At 48.1% G+C, this 16,506-nt stretch overlaps 1 protein-coding gene across 1 annotated transcript; it reads left to right on the forward strand.

Moving 5' to 3' along the window:
* Positions 1-8,729: 8,729 nt before the first annotated feature.
* On the forward strand, positions 8,730-16,132 carry LOC309543830 (uncharacterized protein; the record flags this gene model as incomplete). The annotated part of the gene is made up of 3 exons (XM_082276259.1): positions 8,730-8,837; positions 9,264-9,380; positions 15,965-16,132. 3 exons carry the CDS (start codon positions 8,730-8,732, stop codon positions 16,130-16,132), a joined length of 393 nt encoding a protein of 130 aa, XP_082132385.1.
* Between the last annotated feature and the right edge of the window lie 374 nt (positions 16,133-16,506).

Consider the following 16,506-nt stretch of genomic DNA (forward strand, 5'->3'; position numbering starts at 1 on the left):
CAGTCTGTTCAGGAGCTCAGTGATGTTCTGGTCCAGATCTGGGAGGAAATACCCCAGGACGCCATCTGTCGTCTCATTAGGAGCATCCCCCGATGTGGTCAGACATGCATACAAGAACATGGGGGCCATACAAACTACTGAGGACCATTCTGAGGTCCTGCAATGACATTTCAGCAAAATGGACTCGCCTGCTGCATTATTTCTTCACTTTGATTTTCAGGGTGTCTTTGAATTCACCCCTCTGTAGGGTGATAATTTTCATTTCCATCAAACAATGTGGCATCCTTTCCTTCCTAACACATTACCCAGTCCATACCAGTATAGATCCTAACACATTACCCAGTCCATACCAGTATAGATCTCAACACATTACCCAGTCCATACCAGTATAGATCCTTACACATTACCCAGTCCATACCAGTATAGGTCCCAACACATTACCCAGTCCATACCAGTATAGATCCTAACACATTACCCAGTCCATACCAGTATAGATCCCAACACATTACCCAGTCCATACCAGTATAGATCCTAACACACTACCCAGTCCATACCAGTATAGATCCTAATGCATTACCCAGTCCATTCCAGTATAGATCCTATCACATTGCCCAGTCCATACCAGTATAGATCCTAACACATTACCCAGTCCATACCAGTACAGATCCTAACACACTACCGAGTCCATTCCAGTATAGATCCTAACACATTACCCAGTCCATACCAGTATAGATCCTAACACATTACCCAGTCCATTCCAGTATAGATCCTAACACATTACCCAGTCCATACCAGTATAGATCCCAACACATTACCCAGTCCATACCAGTATAGATCCTAACACACTACCCAGTCCATACCAGTATAGATCCTAATGCATTACCCAGTCCATTCCAGTATAGATCCTATCACATTGCCCAGTCCATACCAGTATAGATCCTAACACATTACCCAGTCCATACCAGTACAGATCCTAACACACTACCGAGTCCATTCCAGTATAGATCCTAACACATTACCCAGTCCATACCAGTATAGATCCTAACACATTACCCAGTCCATTCCAGTATAGATCCTAACACATTACCCAGTCCATACCAGTATAGATCCTAACACACTACCGAGTCCATACCAGTATAGATCCTAATGCATTACCCAGTCCATACCAGTATAGATATCCAGCATGATATTTATCCCCATTGAGATTTGATGTGTTTTCAAAGTGTTCCTTTAATTTTTTTGAGCAGTTAAGGTTAGGTAACCCTATCTATATATATATATATACTTTAGATTGAGCAACAGTTCCACTTGTTTTATTTGGCTGAGTGTTAACTGCTTGCCGACCGCCGCAAGTAAATTTACTGCGGCGGTCAGCCCCGGCCAGGCAGAGTGACGTTAATTAACGTCGCTAGCCTGGGAGGGTCTGGGGAGCTCCCGCGCGCCCGCGGATGCGCGCTCCCGCGCGGTCACGGACCCCCCCGCGCGTGTGACCGGCGGACCCGATGTCCGCCGGTCACTCGGCGATCGTCGGGGGAGAGGGAGAAAGTCAGGCGGCTTGTGTAAACAAGCTGCCTGTCATTCTCCTCGGTGTAAAAACACTGATCACACGGTTCTACTATGTAGAACCGTTGATCAGTGTCCTTACACCTCAAGCCACAGTCAATCACAGTAAGAATCACGCCCCTAGGGACACACACAGCCCCTCCCTCTCAAATAAAGTTAACCCCTTCACTACCAGTGTATTTTTACAGTAACAGTGCATATGTATAGTACTGATTACTGTAGAAATGTCACTGGTAACCCCAAAAGTGTCAAAAATGTCAGTCAGGGGTCCGATCTGTCCGCCGCAATGTCGCAGTACTGCAAAAAAAAATCGCAGATCGCCGCCATTACGCGTTAAAAAAACAAAACAACAAAAATGACAAAAATCTGTCCCTTTGTTAGTAAACGCGATAACTTTTGCGGAAACCAATAAAAATACGCTTTTTGCGATTTTTTTTTACCAAACATATGTAGCATAAAACAAATTGACCGAAAATGTTAAATAATTTTGATTTTTACATTTTTTTGGGGGGAAAATATTGTTATTTTTGCAAAATTTACGCTCTTTTTTTGTTTATAGCGCACAGGTGATCAAATACCACCAAAAGAAAGCTCTGTTTGTGGGAAAAAAAGGACGTCAAATTCGTTTAGGTAAAGCGTCGCACGACCGCGCAATTGTCCGTTAAACTCACGCAGTGGCGAATCGCAAAATACCCCCTGGTCGTTTAGCAGCCAAATCCTCCGGGGCTTAAGTGGTTAATATACATTCATGGTGTTCTAGATTATTGTCACTATATGGCGGTGTGGTAGGTTTTTATTCACCTTAAAGCGGAGGTCCGAGCACAAAATCGACCTAATCGATTTTGTGCCCATCCACTGGATCTTCTTCACCTGAAAAGGAATTGGATAGTTAGGTATATTTTTTTTACTCACCTTGTAATTGTAGATCGAATATACTCACCTATTCTGCACTTCCTCCCTCTGTGCCGCGGCTCCGCCGTCACTTCCTGGCTTGCGATGATTCCTGGGAGCTGAACGTCATCGCTCCCAGGAATCAATGCGACGGCACCGGCCCCGCTCGTCACTTCCGGGGCGACGCCGCATTCACTGCTAAACAGCTTCTGGGCATGCCCTGAAGCTGTGGAGGAATGCGGCGCCGCACCGGAAGTGATGAGAAGGGCCGGTGCAGGCGCATTCTGTGAGAAGAAGACGTGGAAGAGGACGCAGAAGAGGATCGCGCCGGCTTCAGCTGCCCACAACAGAGATGGCAACGCTGGAGAAGAAATTTTATAAGTGAGTATTTCTTCTTGCAGGTAAGTGCGAACCGGGACAGATCAGAGGCTATCCATTGTGGAATGTACTAGCCCTGACTGTCCCGGGGGTATATTTAGTTGAAAAACGTTTTCATGCCCGGAACTCCGCTTTAATTGCTTTTTATTATTATTATAGTATTATTAATATATTCAGGATTATTATTTTTTTTACAATACTGGGGTTTATAGTCTGATTATTATTATTCAGGATTTAAATAATAATAGTAATCTATATTAATAAAAGCCAAGTGTCCCTGCGTCCGTCCCTGTGTCCGTGAAAACTGCGCTACTGCGCATGTGCCGCACGAACAGGGACGCAGAGAACACCGGCCGGCGCTGGGTGGGCGTGCATATGAGCGGGTCCCCGCCCACCTTTCAACATCCGCCTCAGTACTGTATTGGCTGTGGAAGGAAACCTACGTAGGTGGCGGAGAAGACCGCTGCTCTGGTACGGAGAAGACCGCGGCTTCTGTGTCCATCTGACAGGGTGTCCTGTATCGAGAAGATCGCGGCTCCTGTCGGATAATACCTCACGTCTGACAGGGGCTCCGGTATGGAGAAGACCGCGCGGCTCCTGTCTGATTATTCCTCCCTTTAAAAAATCCATCTGACGGACTGGGCATGCGCGGTAAATGACGTCACTCCAGCTGACTGCTCAGCTCAGCTGGGGTTGACGTTATTATTACGCGTGCATAGTCCCTCAGATGCATTTTTCGGCGGGAAGAACAGCTGACTGAGAAGAGGCGGGGAGGCAATATCCGACAGGACAGCGGCCAAATTCATTAAAAGCAGCTCCTATGTATAGTAAATAATAATCATAATAAAAAGTAAAAAATAAGAAATTAATTAAAGAAAATATTATATATATATTATATCAATTCCCCTGTACCATGTGCGCAGCCCCGCATTCTCCTCTACCATGCGCGCAGCCCTGCATTCTCCTCTACCATGCCCGCAGCCCCGCATTCTCCTCTACCATGCCCGCAGCCCCGCATTCCCCTCTACCATGTCCGCAGCCCCGCATTCCCCTCTACCATGTCCGCAGCCCCGCATTCCCCTCTACCATGTCCACAGCCCCGCATTCCCCTCTACCATGTCCGCAGCCCCGCATTCCCCTCTACCATGTCCGCAGCCCCGCATTCCCCTCTACCATGCCCGCAGCCCCGCATTCTCCTCTACCATGCCCGCAGCCCCGCATTCCCCTCTACCATGTCCGCAGCCCCGCATTCCCCTCTACCATGTCCACAGCCCCGCATTCCCCTCTACCATGTCCGCAGCCCCGCATTCCCCTCTACCATGTCCGCAGCCCCGCATTCCCCTCTACCATGCCCGCAGCCCCGCATTCTCCTCTACCATGCCCGCAGCCCCGCATTCCCCTGTACCATGTCCGCAGCCCCGCATTCTCCTCTACCATGTCCGCAGCCCCGCATTCTCCTCTACCATGTCCACAGCCCCGCATTCCCCTGTACCATGTCCGCAGCCCCGCATTCCCCTGTACCATGTCCGCAGCCCTGCATTCTCCTCTACCATGCCCGCAGCCCCGCATTCCCCTGTACCATGTCCGCAGCCCGCATTCCCCTCTACCATGTCCGCAGCCCCGCATTCCCCTCTACCATGTCCACAGCCCCGCATTCCCCTCTACCATGTCCGCAGCCCCGCATTCCCCTCTACCATGTCCACAGCCCCGCATTCCCCTCTACCATGTCCGCAGCCCCGCATTCCCCTCTACCATGTCCACAGCCCCGCATTCCCCTCTACCATGCCCGCAGCCCCGCATTCCCCTGTACCATGTCCGCAGCCCCGCATTCCCCTCTACCACGTCCGCAGCCCCGCATTCCCCTCTACCATGTCCGCAGCCCCGCATTCCCCTCTACCATGCCCGCAGCCCCGCATTCCCCTGTACCATGTCCGCAGCCCCGCATTCCCCTCTACCATGTCCGCAGCCCCGCATTCTCCTCTACCATGCCCGCAGCCCCGCATTCCCCTGTACCATGTCCGCAGCCCCGCATTCCCCTCTACCATGTCCGCAGCCCCGCATTCCCCTCTACCATGTCCACAGCCCCGCATTCCCCTCTACCATGTCCGCAGCCCCGCATTCCCCTCTACCATGTCCGTAGCCCCGCATTCCCCTCTACCATGCCCATGGCCCCGCATTCTCCTCTACCATGCCCGCAGCCCCGCATTCCCCTGTACCATGCCTGCAGCCCGCATTCCCCTCTACCATGTCCGCAGCCCCGCATTCCCCTCTACCATGTCCACAGCCCCGCATTCCCCTCTACCATGTCCACAGCCCCGCATTCCCCTCTACCATGTCCGCAGCCCCGCATTCCCCTCTACCATGTCCACAGCCCCGCATTCCCCTCAACCATGCCCGCAGCCCCGCATTCTCCTCTACCATGCCCGCAGCCCCGCATTCCCCTGTACCATGTCCGCAGCCCCGCATTCCCCTCTACCATGTCCGCAGCCCCGCATTCTCCTCTACCATGCCCGCAGCCCCGCATTCCCCTGTACCATGTCCGCAGCCCCGCATTCCCCTCTACCATGTCCGCAGCCCCGCATTCTCCTCTACCATGCCCGCAGCCCCGCATTCCCCTGTACCATGTCCGCAGCCCCGCATTCCCCTCTACCATGTCTGCAGCCCCGCATTCCCCTCTACCATGCCCGCAGCCCCGCATTCTCCTCTACCATGCCCGCAGCCCCGCATTCCCCTCTACCATGTCCGCAGCCCCGCATTCCCCTCTACCATGTCCACAGCCCCGCATTCTCCTCTACCATGCCCGCAGCCCCGCATTCCCCTGTACCATGTCCGCAGCCCCGCATTCCCCTCTACCATGTCCGCAGCCCCGCATTCCCCTCTACCATGTCCCCAGCCCCGCATTCCCCTCTACCATGTCCGCAGCCCCGCATTCCCCTCTACCATGTCCGCAGCCCCGCATTCCCCTCTACCATGCCCGCAGCCCCGCATTCTCCTCTACCATGCCCGCAGCCCCGCATTCCCCTCTACCATGCCCGCAGCCCCGCATTCCCCTCTACAATGTCTGCAGCCCCGCATTCCCCTCTACCATGTCTGCAGCCCCGCATTCCCCTCTACCATGTCCGCAGCCCCGCATTCCCCTCTACCATGTCTGCAGCCCCGCATTCCCCTCTACCATATCTGCAGCCCCGCATTCCCCTCTACCATGTCCGCAGCCCCGCATTCCCCTCTACCATGTCCGCAGCCCCGCATTCCCCTCTACCATGCCCGCAGCCCCGCATTCCCCTCTACCATGTCCGCAGCCCCGCATTCCCCTCTACCATGCCTGCAGCCCCGCATTCTCCTCTACCATGCCCGCAGCCCCGCATTCCCCTGTACCATGTCCGCAGCCCCGCATTCCCCTGTACCATGTCCGCAGCCCCGCATTCCCCTCTACCATGCCCGCAGCCCCGCATTCCCCTCTACCATGTCCGCAGCCCCGCATTCCCCTCTACCATGTCCGCAGCCCCGCATTCCCCTCTACCATGCCCGCAGCCCCGCATTCTCCTCTACCATGTCCGCAGCCCCGCATTCCCCTCTACCATGTCCGCAGCCCCGCATTCCCCTCTACCATGCCCACAGCCCCGCATTCCCCTCTACCATGTCCGCAGCCCCGCATTCTCCTCTACCATGTCCGCAGCCCCGCATTCCCCTCTACCATGCCCGCAGCCCCGCATTCTCCTCTACCATGCCCGCAGCCCTGCATTCCCCTCTACCATGCCCGCAGCCCCGCATTCTCCTCTACCATGCCCGCAGCCCCGCATTCCCCTCTACCATGTCCGCAGCCCCGCATTCCCCTCTACCATGCCCGCAGCCCCGCATTCTCCTCTACCATGTCCGCAGCCCCGCATTCCCCTCTACCATGTCCGCAGCCCCGCATTCCCCTCTACCATGCCCGCAGCCCCGCATTCCCCTCTACCATGTCCGCAGCCCCGCATTCCCCTCTACCATGTCCGCAGCCCCGCATTCCCCTCTACCATGCCCGCAGCCCCGCATTCTCCTCTACCATGCCCGCAGCCCCGCATTCCCCTCTACCATGTCCGCAGCCCCGCATTCCCCTCTACCATGCCCGCAGCCCCGCATTCCCCTCTACCATGCCCGCAGCCCCGCATTCCCCTCTACCATGTCCGCAGCCCCGCATTCCCCTCTACCATGTCCTACATACACCCCAGTCGGGCGCCGGCCAAAACTCTTGAAGTGGCGGGTGTGCGCAGGCACGCGGCGGGTACGCGCTCGCACGCAAGAGCCGCTCGGTCAGCTCTGCGCGTGTCTCTGTTGCTAGGGCAACAGGGACGCTATGTGCAGAGCTGGCTATGTCATGTGACTCTCGCGTTGTTTGAAAAAAAAGAGATAAGCGAGAGCCGCTCAGTCAGCCATATGTTCTAGCGCCCGTTAATTTAACGGGCTTAATGTCTAGTAATAATATAAACCTGGAATATTATTATTACTAATTCTGTTATTAATATACAGGATTTATATGATAATAATAACTCTGAATAATAATAAAAATAATAGTGACTTTGCTTTTATTTATATTCAAAATATACTGTACATAAACAGATATATATTTTGAATTGAGCTACAGTTCCATTTGTTTTATTTGGCTGTTAATATACATTCATGGTTCTAATCTAGATTATTGCCACTATATGGCGGTTCGGTGGGTTTTTATTCACCTTCATTGTTATTATTATTAATATTATTTAGGATTATTGTTGCTATTATTATAATACTGGGCTTATATTATTCAAGGTCTTAATAATAATATAAAAAAAAAAATAATAATAATAATATAAAACCTGAATATTATTATGATTAATACTATTATTAATATACAGGATTTATATAATAATAACAATCACCCTGAATATTTTTATTATTACTATTTTTTAATATACAGGATTTATATAATAACAATCACCCTGAATATTATTATTATTATTACTATTATTAATATACAGAATTTATATAATATTAACAATCACCCTGAATATTATTAAGCATTATAGTTATTAATAAAATTATTATTATACAGGATTAATATTATTATATTACAGGATTTATATAGCACTGTTTGCTGAGTGCTTGACATTATAAAGGGAGACTGTACAGTTACAATATAATTCAATACAAGAGGGTTTGAAGGGCTCTGTTCCAAGGAGCTTACAATCTAATAGCATGAAAGGATTTGTGGGTTTCCTTTAAATGAACACTGCTCTACATGATAAAATAATTATCTTTATTAATGATGGTATGTGAAAAAAGAGACCTACCTAGTCTCCATGAATAAGCCCCTTTTGAGTGAAATGCGTTGGAAGAGGTGAATGAGAGGCGGGATTGTGCAGTGGATCTGTGTGACCTGAAGGAAGTTTGTAAGCACTGTGACATCATCAGTGGGCGGTCATTTTCTGTCGGGCATACTTTTGTAGAGCAGAGACTCACTCCAGGGTGGGCACCTGATGCAGACCAGGAGATTAGGGAGGAGTGAGCGTTTCCACAGTTGTAGGGAAAGGAAGTCTTTAAAAGTCGAACATCACAGCAAAACCCTGTAAGGAGGTGTATGACAGCCTTAGCGTGGGTCCCATCCAGGCCACACCCCTGTGCTTTGACTCCGCCCCTGGGGAGGTGTTCAGTAGTCCGGCCCTAGGTTGCCAATGTCACTCCTCCATAGATACAGTGCAGCGAGTGTGAGTTGTCACCCCAGGACAGGAAGTGTGTTACTGGCAGGATCATCAGGTGAAAATAAAGCAGAAAAACCCTGAAGAATAAAATGAATGCAGCCACAGCTAAGGACTGGCGAGCTGCAATCAGTTTTGTTTCTGGGTTTAGATACACTTTAACCCGGTTTGTGTCCCCAGACAATGACCAGCGAGCTGTCCCAGCTGCAGTTGGACTATGACCGGCTACAGGAGAAGAGCAAACAGCTGGAACTGACCTTTAACCTGGAGAAGAGCCAGTTCAGGAACCAGGTAAATCTGTGGGGGATTAAAGCAGAACTCCGGGATAGGCAAATATTGTCTAAATATGGGGGGCGTGTGTACTCTTACCTGAATCCTGGGGGTCTACTTATAAAAACTTTGCCATGGGAATGTCTCAGCATTTACACAGCCCCCACCAATAATCCCTGTATGTGTCTAATATGTGCATTACCTATAATCTTCAGCTCCATCTGGTGGCCATAATGCAGCATTTTCCTAACATACAGAAATCAGGAAAATACCGCATTATGGCCACTAGATGGAGCTGGAAATACACAAGTTAGACTGAGGTTACGAGGGGTTGTTTCCAGAACATTTGCTCAGCTGTAAATGTCATTATGAGTGTAATGGATGGAGGAGGGGCGGGGTTAGTGATGTTTTGTGATTGAATTCATTTCCATTCTCTTCAATCCGCAGAGCGTGGAGATTGGGAGCCTGCTATTGGCTGTGATTAACCTGGCTGAGCAGTGCCAGATGAAGCATTATGGACCTCTGGCTGAAGTCGACCTCAACGAGAAACTGGACATGGTCAAAGTAAGGGCCGAATCCTATACTGAGCATTGCTGCTTCTTATTATTAGGACTTTCGTTTTAATGTCAAGGCTGAAAATAAAACCCTGACCTCCATACAAATCCTAATACAGACCTCCATACAGACCTCCATACAGACCTCCATACAGACCTCCATACAGACCTCCATACAAACCCCATACAAATCTTCATACTGACCTCCATACAAATCTTCATACTGATCCCCATACAAATCTCCATACAGACCTCCATACAGACCTCCATACAAATCTCCATACAGACCTCCATACAACCTCCATACAGACCTCCATACAACCTCCATACAAACCTCCATACAAATCTTCATACAGACCTCCATACAAACCTCCATACAAACCTCCATACAAACCTCCATACAGACCTCTATACAACCTCCATACAAATCTTCATACAGACCTCCATACAGACCTCCATACAGACCTCCATGCAGACCTCCATACAAACCTCCATACAAATCTCCATACACTCCTGACCCCTGCACTCCCTGCTTTACACACTCCTGACCCCTGCACTCCCTGCTTTACACACTCCTGACCCCTGCACTCCCTGCGTTACAAACTCCCGACCCCTGCATTCTCTGTTATGCACTCCTGACCCCTGTATCTTCTGCGTCACACACTCCTGACCCCTGCGTCACACACTCCTGACCCCTGCATCCTCTGCGTCACACACTCCTGACCCCTGCATTCTCTGCGTTACGCAATCCTGGCCCCTGCACCCTGTGTAATACACACTCCTGACCCCTGCACTCTCTGCGTTACACACTTCTCACCCTTGCACACTCTGCATTACACACTCCTTATCCCTGCACTCCCTGCATTTCACACTCCTTATCCCTGCACTCCCTGCGTTACTCACTCCTGACCCCTGCATTCTCTGCATTACACACTCCTGTCCCCTGCGTTTTCTGCCCTACACACTCCTGACCCCTGCACTCCCTGCGTTACACACTCCTGACCCCTGCACTCCCTGCGTTACACACTCCTGACCCCTGCACTCCCTGCGTTACACACTCCTGACCCCTGCACTCCCTGCGTTACACACTCCTGACCCCTGCATTCCCTGTGTTACATACTCCTGACCCCTTGCGCTTTCTGTGTTACACACTCCTGACCCCTGCACTCCCTGCGTTACACACTCCTGAATAAAATGTGCGTGGAGGCTGGTACAGGCGCTACCTATAAATATGGCTCAAAATCGCAGAGTCATCATATAGAGTGATATAAAGTGCCAATAATTAATAGTGAAATAGGTAGGTATATCTCACAGTGCCACCCACCTGATACTCAGTATATGCGGGTGTGATGTTGTGAGTCAATGAAAGTGCAATGATCAATAATGAAGAGTGCTCAAATATAAAATCACTTTATTGAAGAAATTAAAGTGAAAATGTTAAGGTAAGTGCACATAAACACAAACAAAGGGCGATTCCCAAAAGGGGTGTAAATAATTCCTCCAAAATAGTGTGTGAAAGATAAGTCACTTAGTGGTGATAAAATAAAATGGTGAGCTTTTTTTATCACAATAGGTGAGAGAGGAAGCAGTGCTCCCCTTTCATCATTAACCATTGCAATCAATTTATTTTTTTTATAATTAAGAGCATTGTTCATGGTGTCGTTGATCTTTTAGCTCAGCAGAATGTGTAAAGTTTATGATCACTGGAATCGCTAATCCTTAGCCCATCAGAAGTGGAGAAAAACCCCAGAGCTGTATCAGCCTGTCTGCCCATATACAGGTCGTATTGCAAGTGTGCCATCTAGTGGTGAACACGGATGTACACACGCCTTTCTCTTCCTTTTTGGTTTCATTTCACATTTTCACTTTTGGTTTTAAATTGAGGTTTTATTTCTTGATGGCATTTTTTGACACCTATTTGAGTTTGTGATAAAAGAAGCTCACCATTTTATTTTATCACCACTAAGTGACTTATCTTTCACACACTATTTTGGAGGAATTATTTACACCCCTTTTGGGAATTGCCCTTTGTTTGTGTTTATGTGCACTTACCTTAACATTTTCACTTTGCACTTTAATTTCTTCAAAATTATTTTATATTCGAGCACTCTTCATTATTGATCATTGCACTTTCATTGACTCACAACATCCAGACTTGTATAAAGTGCTCAAAATTTCTACTTGAGTAAAAGTACAAGTGCTCGATCAAAAAGTGACTTGAGTAGAAGTGGAAGTGCTCGCAGAAAAAGTTACTTAAGTAGAAGTACTAAAGTATTCAACATTTTTTTTACTTAAGTATTGCAAGTAGTTTTTTCAAAAAATGTGCTACTTAAGTACTAAAAGTAAAAAGTACCAGTAGTTTTGAAAAGAAAATTCTACTCAAGTACTGAAAGTAGAAGTAGAAGTACTGTGTTATGTAGTTATTAAAGAAAGAAGTCAAAAGTTTGAACATCATATTGTTTTTTATTATTTCAAATGATTTATTCAAATGATTAACCTAAAGGACAATCACAATTCCTTAGGCTGTAACTTTTTGTAAACAAAAAACAGATAAAGTATGTCCCTCCCTTCCCCTTTTAAAGCATCCACCTTTTAAAGCCAGGGGTGGTCTCCTTCCTGAGCTTCCTCACTCTCACAGCCAGGCAGATCACTTAAAGTTGAAGGGCCAGGGGTGGAAGGTGGTGTTTTTGGTTCGTCCATCTTTTCAGCTGATCAAAAGGCAGAACAGGAGCATGCGCAGTCTTCTTGATCGCGGTTTGATTTGATTTGCTCAAATGATGATGATGTGCCAGGCCAGCTTCATCAAACCTACAACGCTTAAAGTGAAAAATGCATCAAAAACTACTAACAAAGTGGCTGTGCTAAAAATGCTAATAAAGTGCCTGCAATTATATATATATTCTTCTTGTATTCAAAATCATCGAACACAGTATCAAAAATAAAGTGACATGTCTGTGCTAAATGCAGTGCAAATTATTCCCACAATGTAAATGTAATTCATATAAAATATATATGACAATACCACAATAAAATAAGTTGTGATTGTGAATAATTTAGGTGCAAGTTTAAGTGTGTAAACTAAACTTTATAACGAAAAGTCCATAACTGAATTCCAGTGTGCAATCTAAGAAGTGCTGTCACTTGCTGTCAGATGCTTCCACCTTTCTTCTGTGATCTGCTCAAGTAAAGTGGTGGACTGGATAGCCTCTCTCTCTGCCTCTCACCTTAGTAGCACTGGCACTGCACTGGTTCAAAAAGCTGTCTACATTATTTTCATTATAAGAACTTGTCAGAACATGCTTCCACCACCTGTCCTTCACACTAGTAGTGCTCATTTGCTTTGCTCAAGTCAAGTGCCACTGCCAGTGGCCACTGCAGTGCAGGCCCAGCCGCACAGGCAGAGGCAGGCCGCAGGAAGCACAGGCCGCACCACCAACACAACACTTATGGTCCATGGACCATGGATGGTCGGATAATCATCATAGCCGTCAGTCTCACACTTCTTGGTTCAAAAAAGCCACCCATGACCCGTGTGTATATAATATATTAATATTTTATATTGATTATTTGATTCTCAAATGGCACATTTGCCATAGCAAGGATTAGGCCCTCTCCACAGTCCACCTCACTCACCTCATAGAGAAGAAGATGAGATAGCAAAGAAAATGCTCCGAGTCCTGCTCCCGCGTCCAGCCACCCGCGTCACAACTCCTCTCAGTAAGGGCCCTAAGGGGTGGAGTCTGAGTGACGCACAACACGTCTAGAGGCAGAGACCTCGAGCGGGAAGACGGCAGCACGGCTCCTCCAGTGCGGTCTTAACTTGATGATCATGACAGTGATTCCGCGGGCCGCGGCGCGAGCAAGGCTGTGGGATTGATTGAATTGAGTTGTGCTGCCTACTGCTACACGCTACCTACTACTACTAAATTGTGAGTCAGTATATTTTATTTCATTTTTATATATAAAAGCGGTATTGTTGAGCACTACTAGCCACTAGATCTCCTGGCTGTCACTTTGTCACATGTTGGGGAATCACAGCGGCTCGGCTCCAGAAGTGGCGGGTGTCCCCGTCATCCTGCCAGGGCCGCCAAGAAGTTCATCACCTAATCTTAAGTTATTAATATCTTATGAGGAGAGGACCAATGAGATTGAGAATTGAAATAATTAAATATATATGGCTTTTTGAACCAGTGCAGTCAGTGCCACAGTGCCACCCAGACGCTATCCACCAGTGCCACCACCATTAAGTGTGTTGGTCGGTCACTCGAGCACTGAAGGAGGTGGAAGCATCTGACAAGTGAAGTGACACTTTAGATTTGCACACTGGAATTCATTTATGGACTTTTCGTTATAGATAGGTTTACACACTTCAACTTGTTGCACGCACCTGACCTAACTTATTTCATAACTTATTTTATTGTGATTTATTGTCATATTTTATATGAATTGAATTTACTGTTACATTGTGGGAATAATTATTTTCACTGCATTTAGGCTTTAGCACATTCATGTCACTTTATTTTTGATACTGTGTGGAGTGTGGGCAGGGCACTGGGGGCAACAATGATATTATATCGATTGCACAGGCACTTTATTTGCACAGCCAAGCTGTGTTTGTTAGTAGTTTTTTGATGCACTTTAAGCGCTGTAGCACAATTTATTTGTTTGTTTCATATTTTTTTTTTTATTGGAAAGATTTGGTATAGCAGCTTTTATTATACACAGCCTTTATTTTCGTATGCGCTGATTTACAAATGACATTATACACATTTTTTTGAGCTTTATGCAACCTGCCATCTACTGTTCTGGCAGTGGTAATTTTTTTAAAAGTAACGAGTAACTATGCAGCACAAAAAAAAAAAATACTTGAGTAGAAGTATCGAAATCATCGAAAAAATGTAGTGAAGTAAAAGTAGAAGTAGGAGAAAAAAATTCTACTCTAGGAAAGTACAGATACCGCATTTCGGTACTTAAGTACAGTACTTAAGTAGTTCTACTTCGTTACTATACATCTCTGACAACATCACACCCGCATATACTGAGTATCAGGTGGGTGGCACTGTGAGATATACCTACCTATTTCACTATTAATTATTGGCACTTTATATCACTCTATGTGAGGACTAATTTATAGGTAGCGCCTGTACCAGCCTCCACGCACATTTTATTCACATTTTTCCCTTTGCACCCCAGGGGTCGGTTGGTGGCAGCTTACACCTAATTTTATAGCATTTCATATATTTTTTTATATCTTTTATATATTTAAACTTCATAGCGCTGGTCACCTCTATTTGTTACACACTCCTGACCCCTGCACTCCCTGCATTACACACTCCTGACCCCTGCACTTTCTGAGTTACACACTCCTGACCCCTGCACTCCCTGCGTTACACACTCCTGACCCCTGCGCTTTCTGTTACACACTCCTGACCCCTGCGCTTTCTGTGTCACACACTCCTGACCCCTGCGCTTTCTGTGTTACACACTCCTGACCCCTGCATTTTCTGAGTTACACACTCCTGACCCCTGCACTTTCTGAGTTACACACTCCTGACCCCTGCACTCCCTGCGTTACACACTCCTGACCCCTGCGCTTTCTGTGTCACACACTCCTGACCCCTGCGCTTTCTGAGTTACACACTCCTGAGCCCTGCACTTTCTGAGTTACACACTCCTGAGCCCTGCACTCCCTGTGTTACACACTCCTGACCCCTGCACTTTCTGAGTTACACACTCCTGACCCCTGCACTCCCTGCGTTACACACTCCTGACCCCTGCACTCCCTGCGTTACACACTCCTGCGCTTTCTGCGTTACACACTCCTGACCCCTGCGTTACACACCCCCTACCCCTGCGCTTTCTTAGTTACACACTCCTGACCCCTGCACTCCCTGCGTTACACACTCCTGCGCTTTCTGCGTTACACACTCCTGACCCCTGCACTTTATGAGTTACACACTCCTGACCCCTGCGTTACACACCCCCTACCCCTGCGCTTTCTTAGTTACACACTCCTGACCCCTGCACTCTCTCTACGTTACACACTCCTGACCCCTGCACTCTCTCTACGTTACACACTCCTGACCCCTGCACTCTCTCTACGTTACACACTCCTGACCCCTGCGCTGAGTTACACACTCCTGACCCCTGCACTCTACGTTACACACTCCTGACCCCTACGCTTTCTGAGTTACACACTCCTGACCCCTGCACTCTATGTACATTATATACACCTGAAGGTAGCCTTGGTGCAGAAAAATAGATGTATTAGAAGAGTTTAATTTTTAAAATATAATTGTGATTTGCAAGTCTCCATTTTATTTAGCCGTTCCCCTGTAAGCCCCTCCCACTAATAGCAGCATTTGGCCACGCCCACCACCCCGTATCACATTTCACTCATTAAAATAATTTATTTTGCGTGGGGGATGGGGGGTGTCCCCGGGTGACACATATCCTGGGTACGCCTCTGTTGGCGGGTAAAACTCTTTCTGTATCTCGGCATGTAGCTCTTTCCAGAACTTCTTCCTGTGGACTTCTTTGGATCTCACATCCGATACATTGTAACATTCAGTCTCTCCTCCTCCATATTTCCAGGAATACATTCTGGAGAAGATCCAGATCGAACGTCTGGCCAAGAAGCCCTATGAAGAGCTCCAGGTATTGTCCAACCCGGAGGAATATCTGAGGAGACAGAAGAAGGCGGCCAACAAGGAGTCCCAGAAGAAGAAAGGTCCCAAGAGGGCGATCTCTGCCCAGAACTGATATCCTAATAGGAGGAATCCCCTGCCGACTTCTTCTACCTCAGAGACCTCGGTGGCACCACTGGGGCCGACATCTCCCCTCCATAAGCCGTAGCGCTGCCCTCAGGCTAGGTTCATACCCATTAACTGAAAAGCGATCCACATGTAAGGCGGGTCTTCATCGTTGGCTGAATTTGGCACCAAAGTCCCTACCACCGCTCCAGCCCTGCTAACACTCCACTTCCCCCCCGCCTCCTGCCCTGTCTGGGGCTTACATGTGCTGGTCATACCCTCATAGGTGGGGGGAGTGTTGGCTCCCATCCCCCAATAGAGTGTGTGCTGCTCCCCACCTAAAAGACCTCATTTACTATAATCATTAATCAGCCACTATTCTGG

This window comes from Pelophylax lessonae (assembly GCF_965119305.1).
Source record: "Pelophylax lessonae genome assembly, contig: HAP1_SCAFFOLD_391, whole genome shotgun sequence".
Classification (NCBI taxonomy): Eukaryota; Metazoa; Chordata; class Amphibia; order Anura; family Ranidae; genus Pelophylax; species Pelophylax lessonae.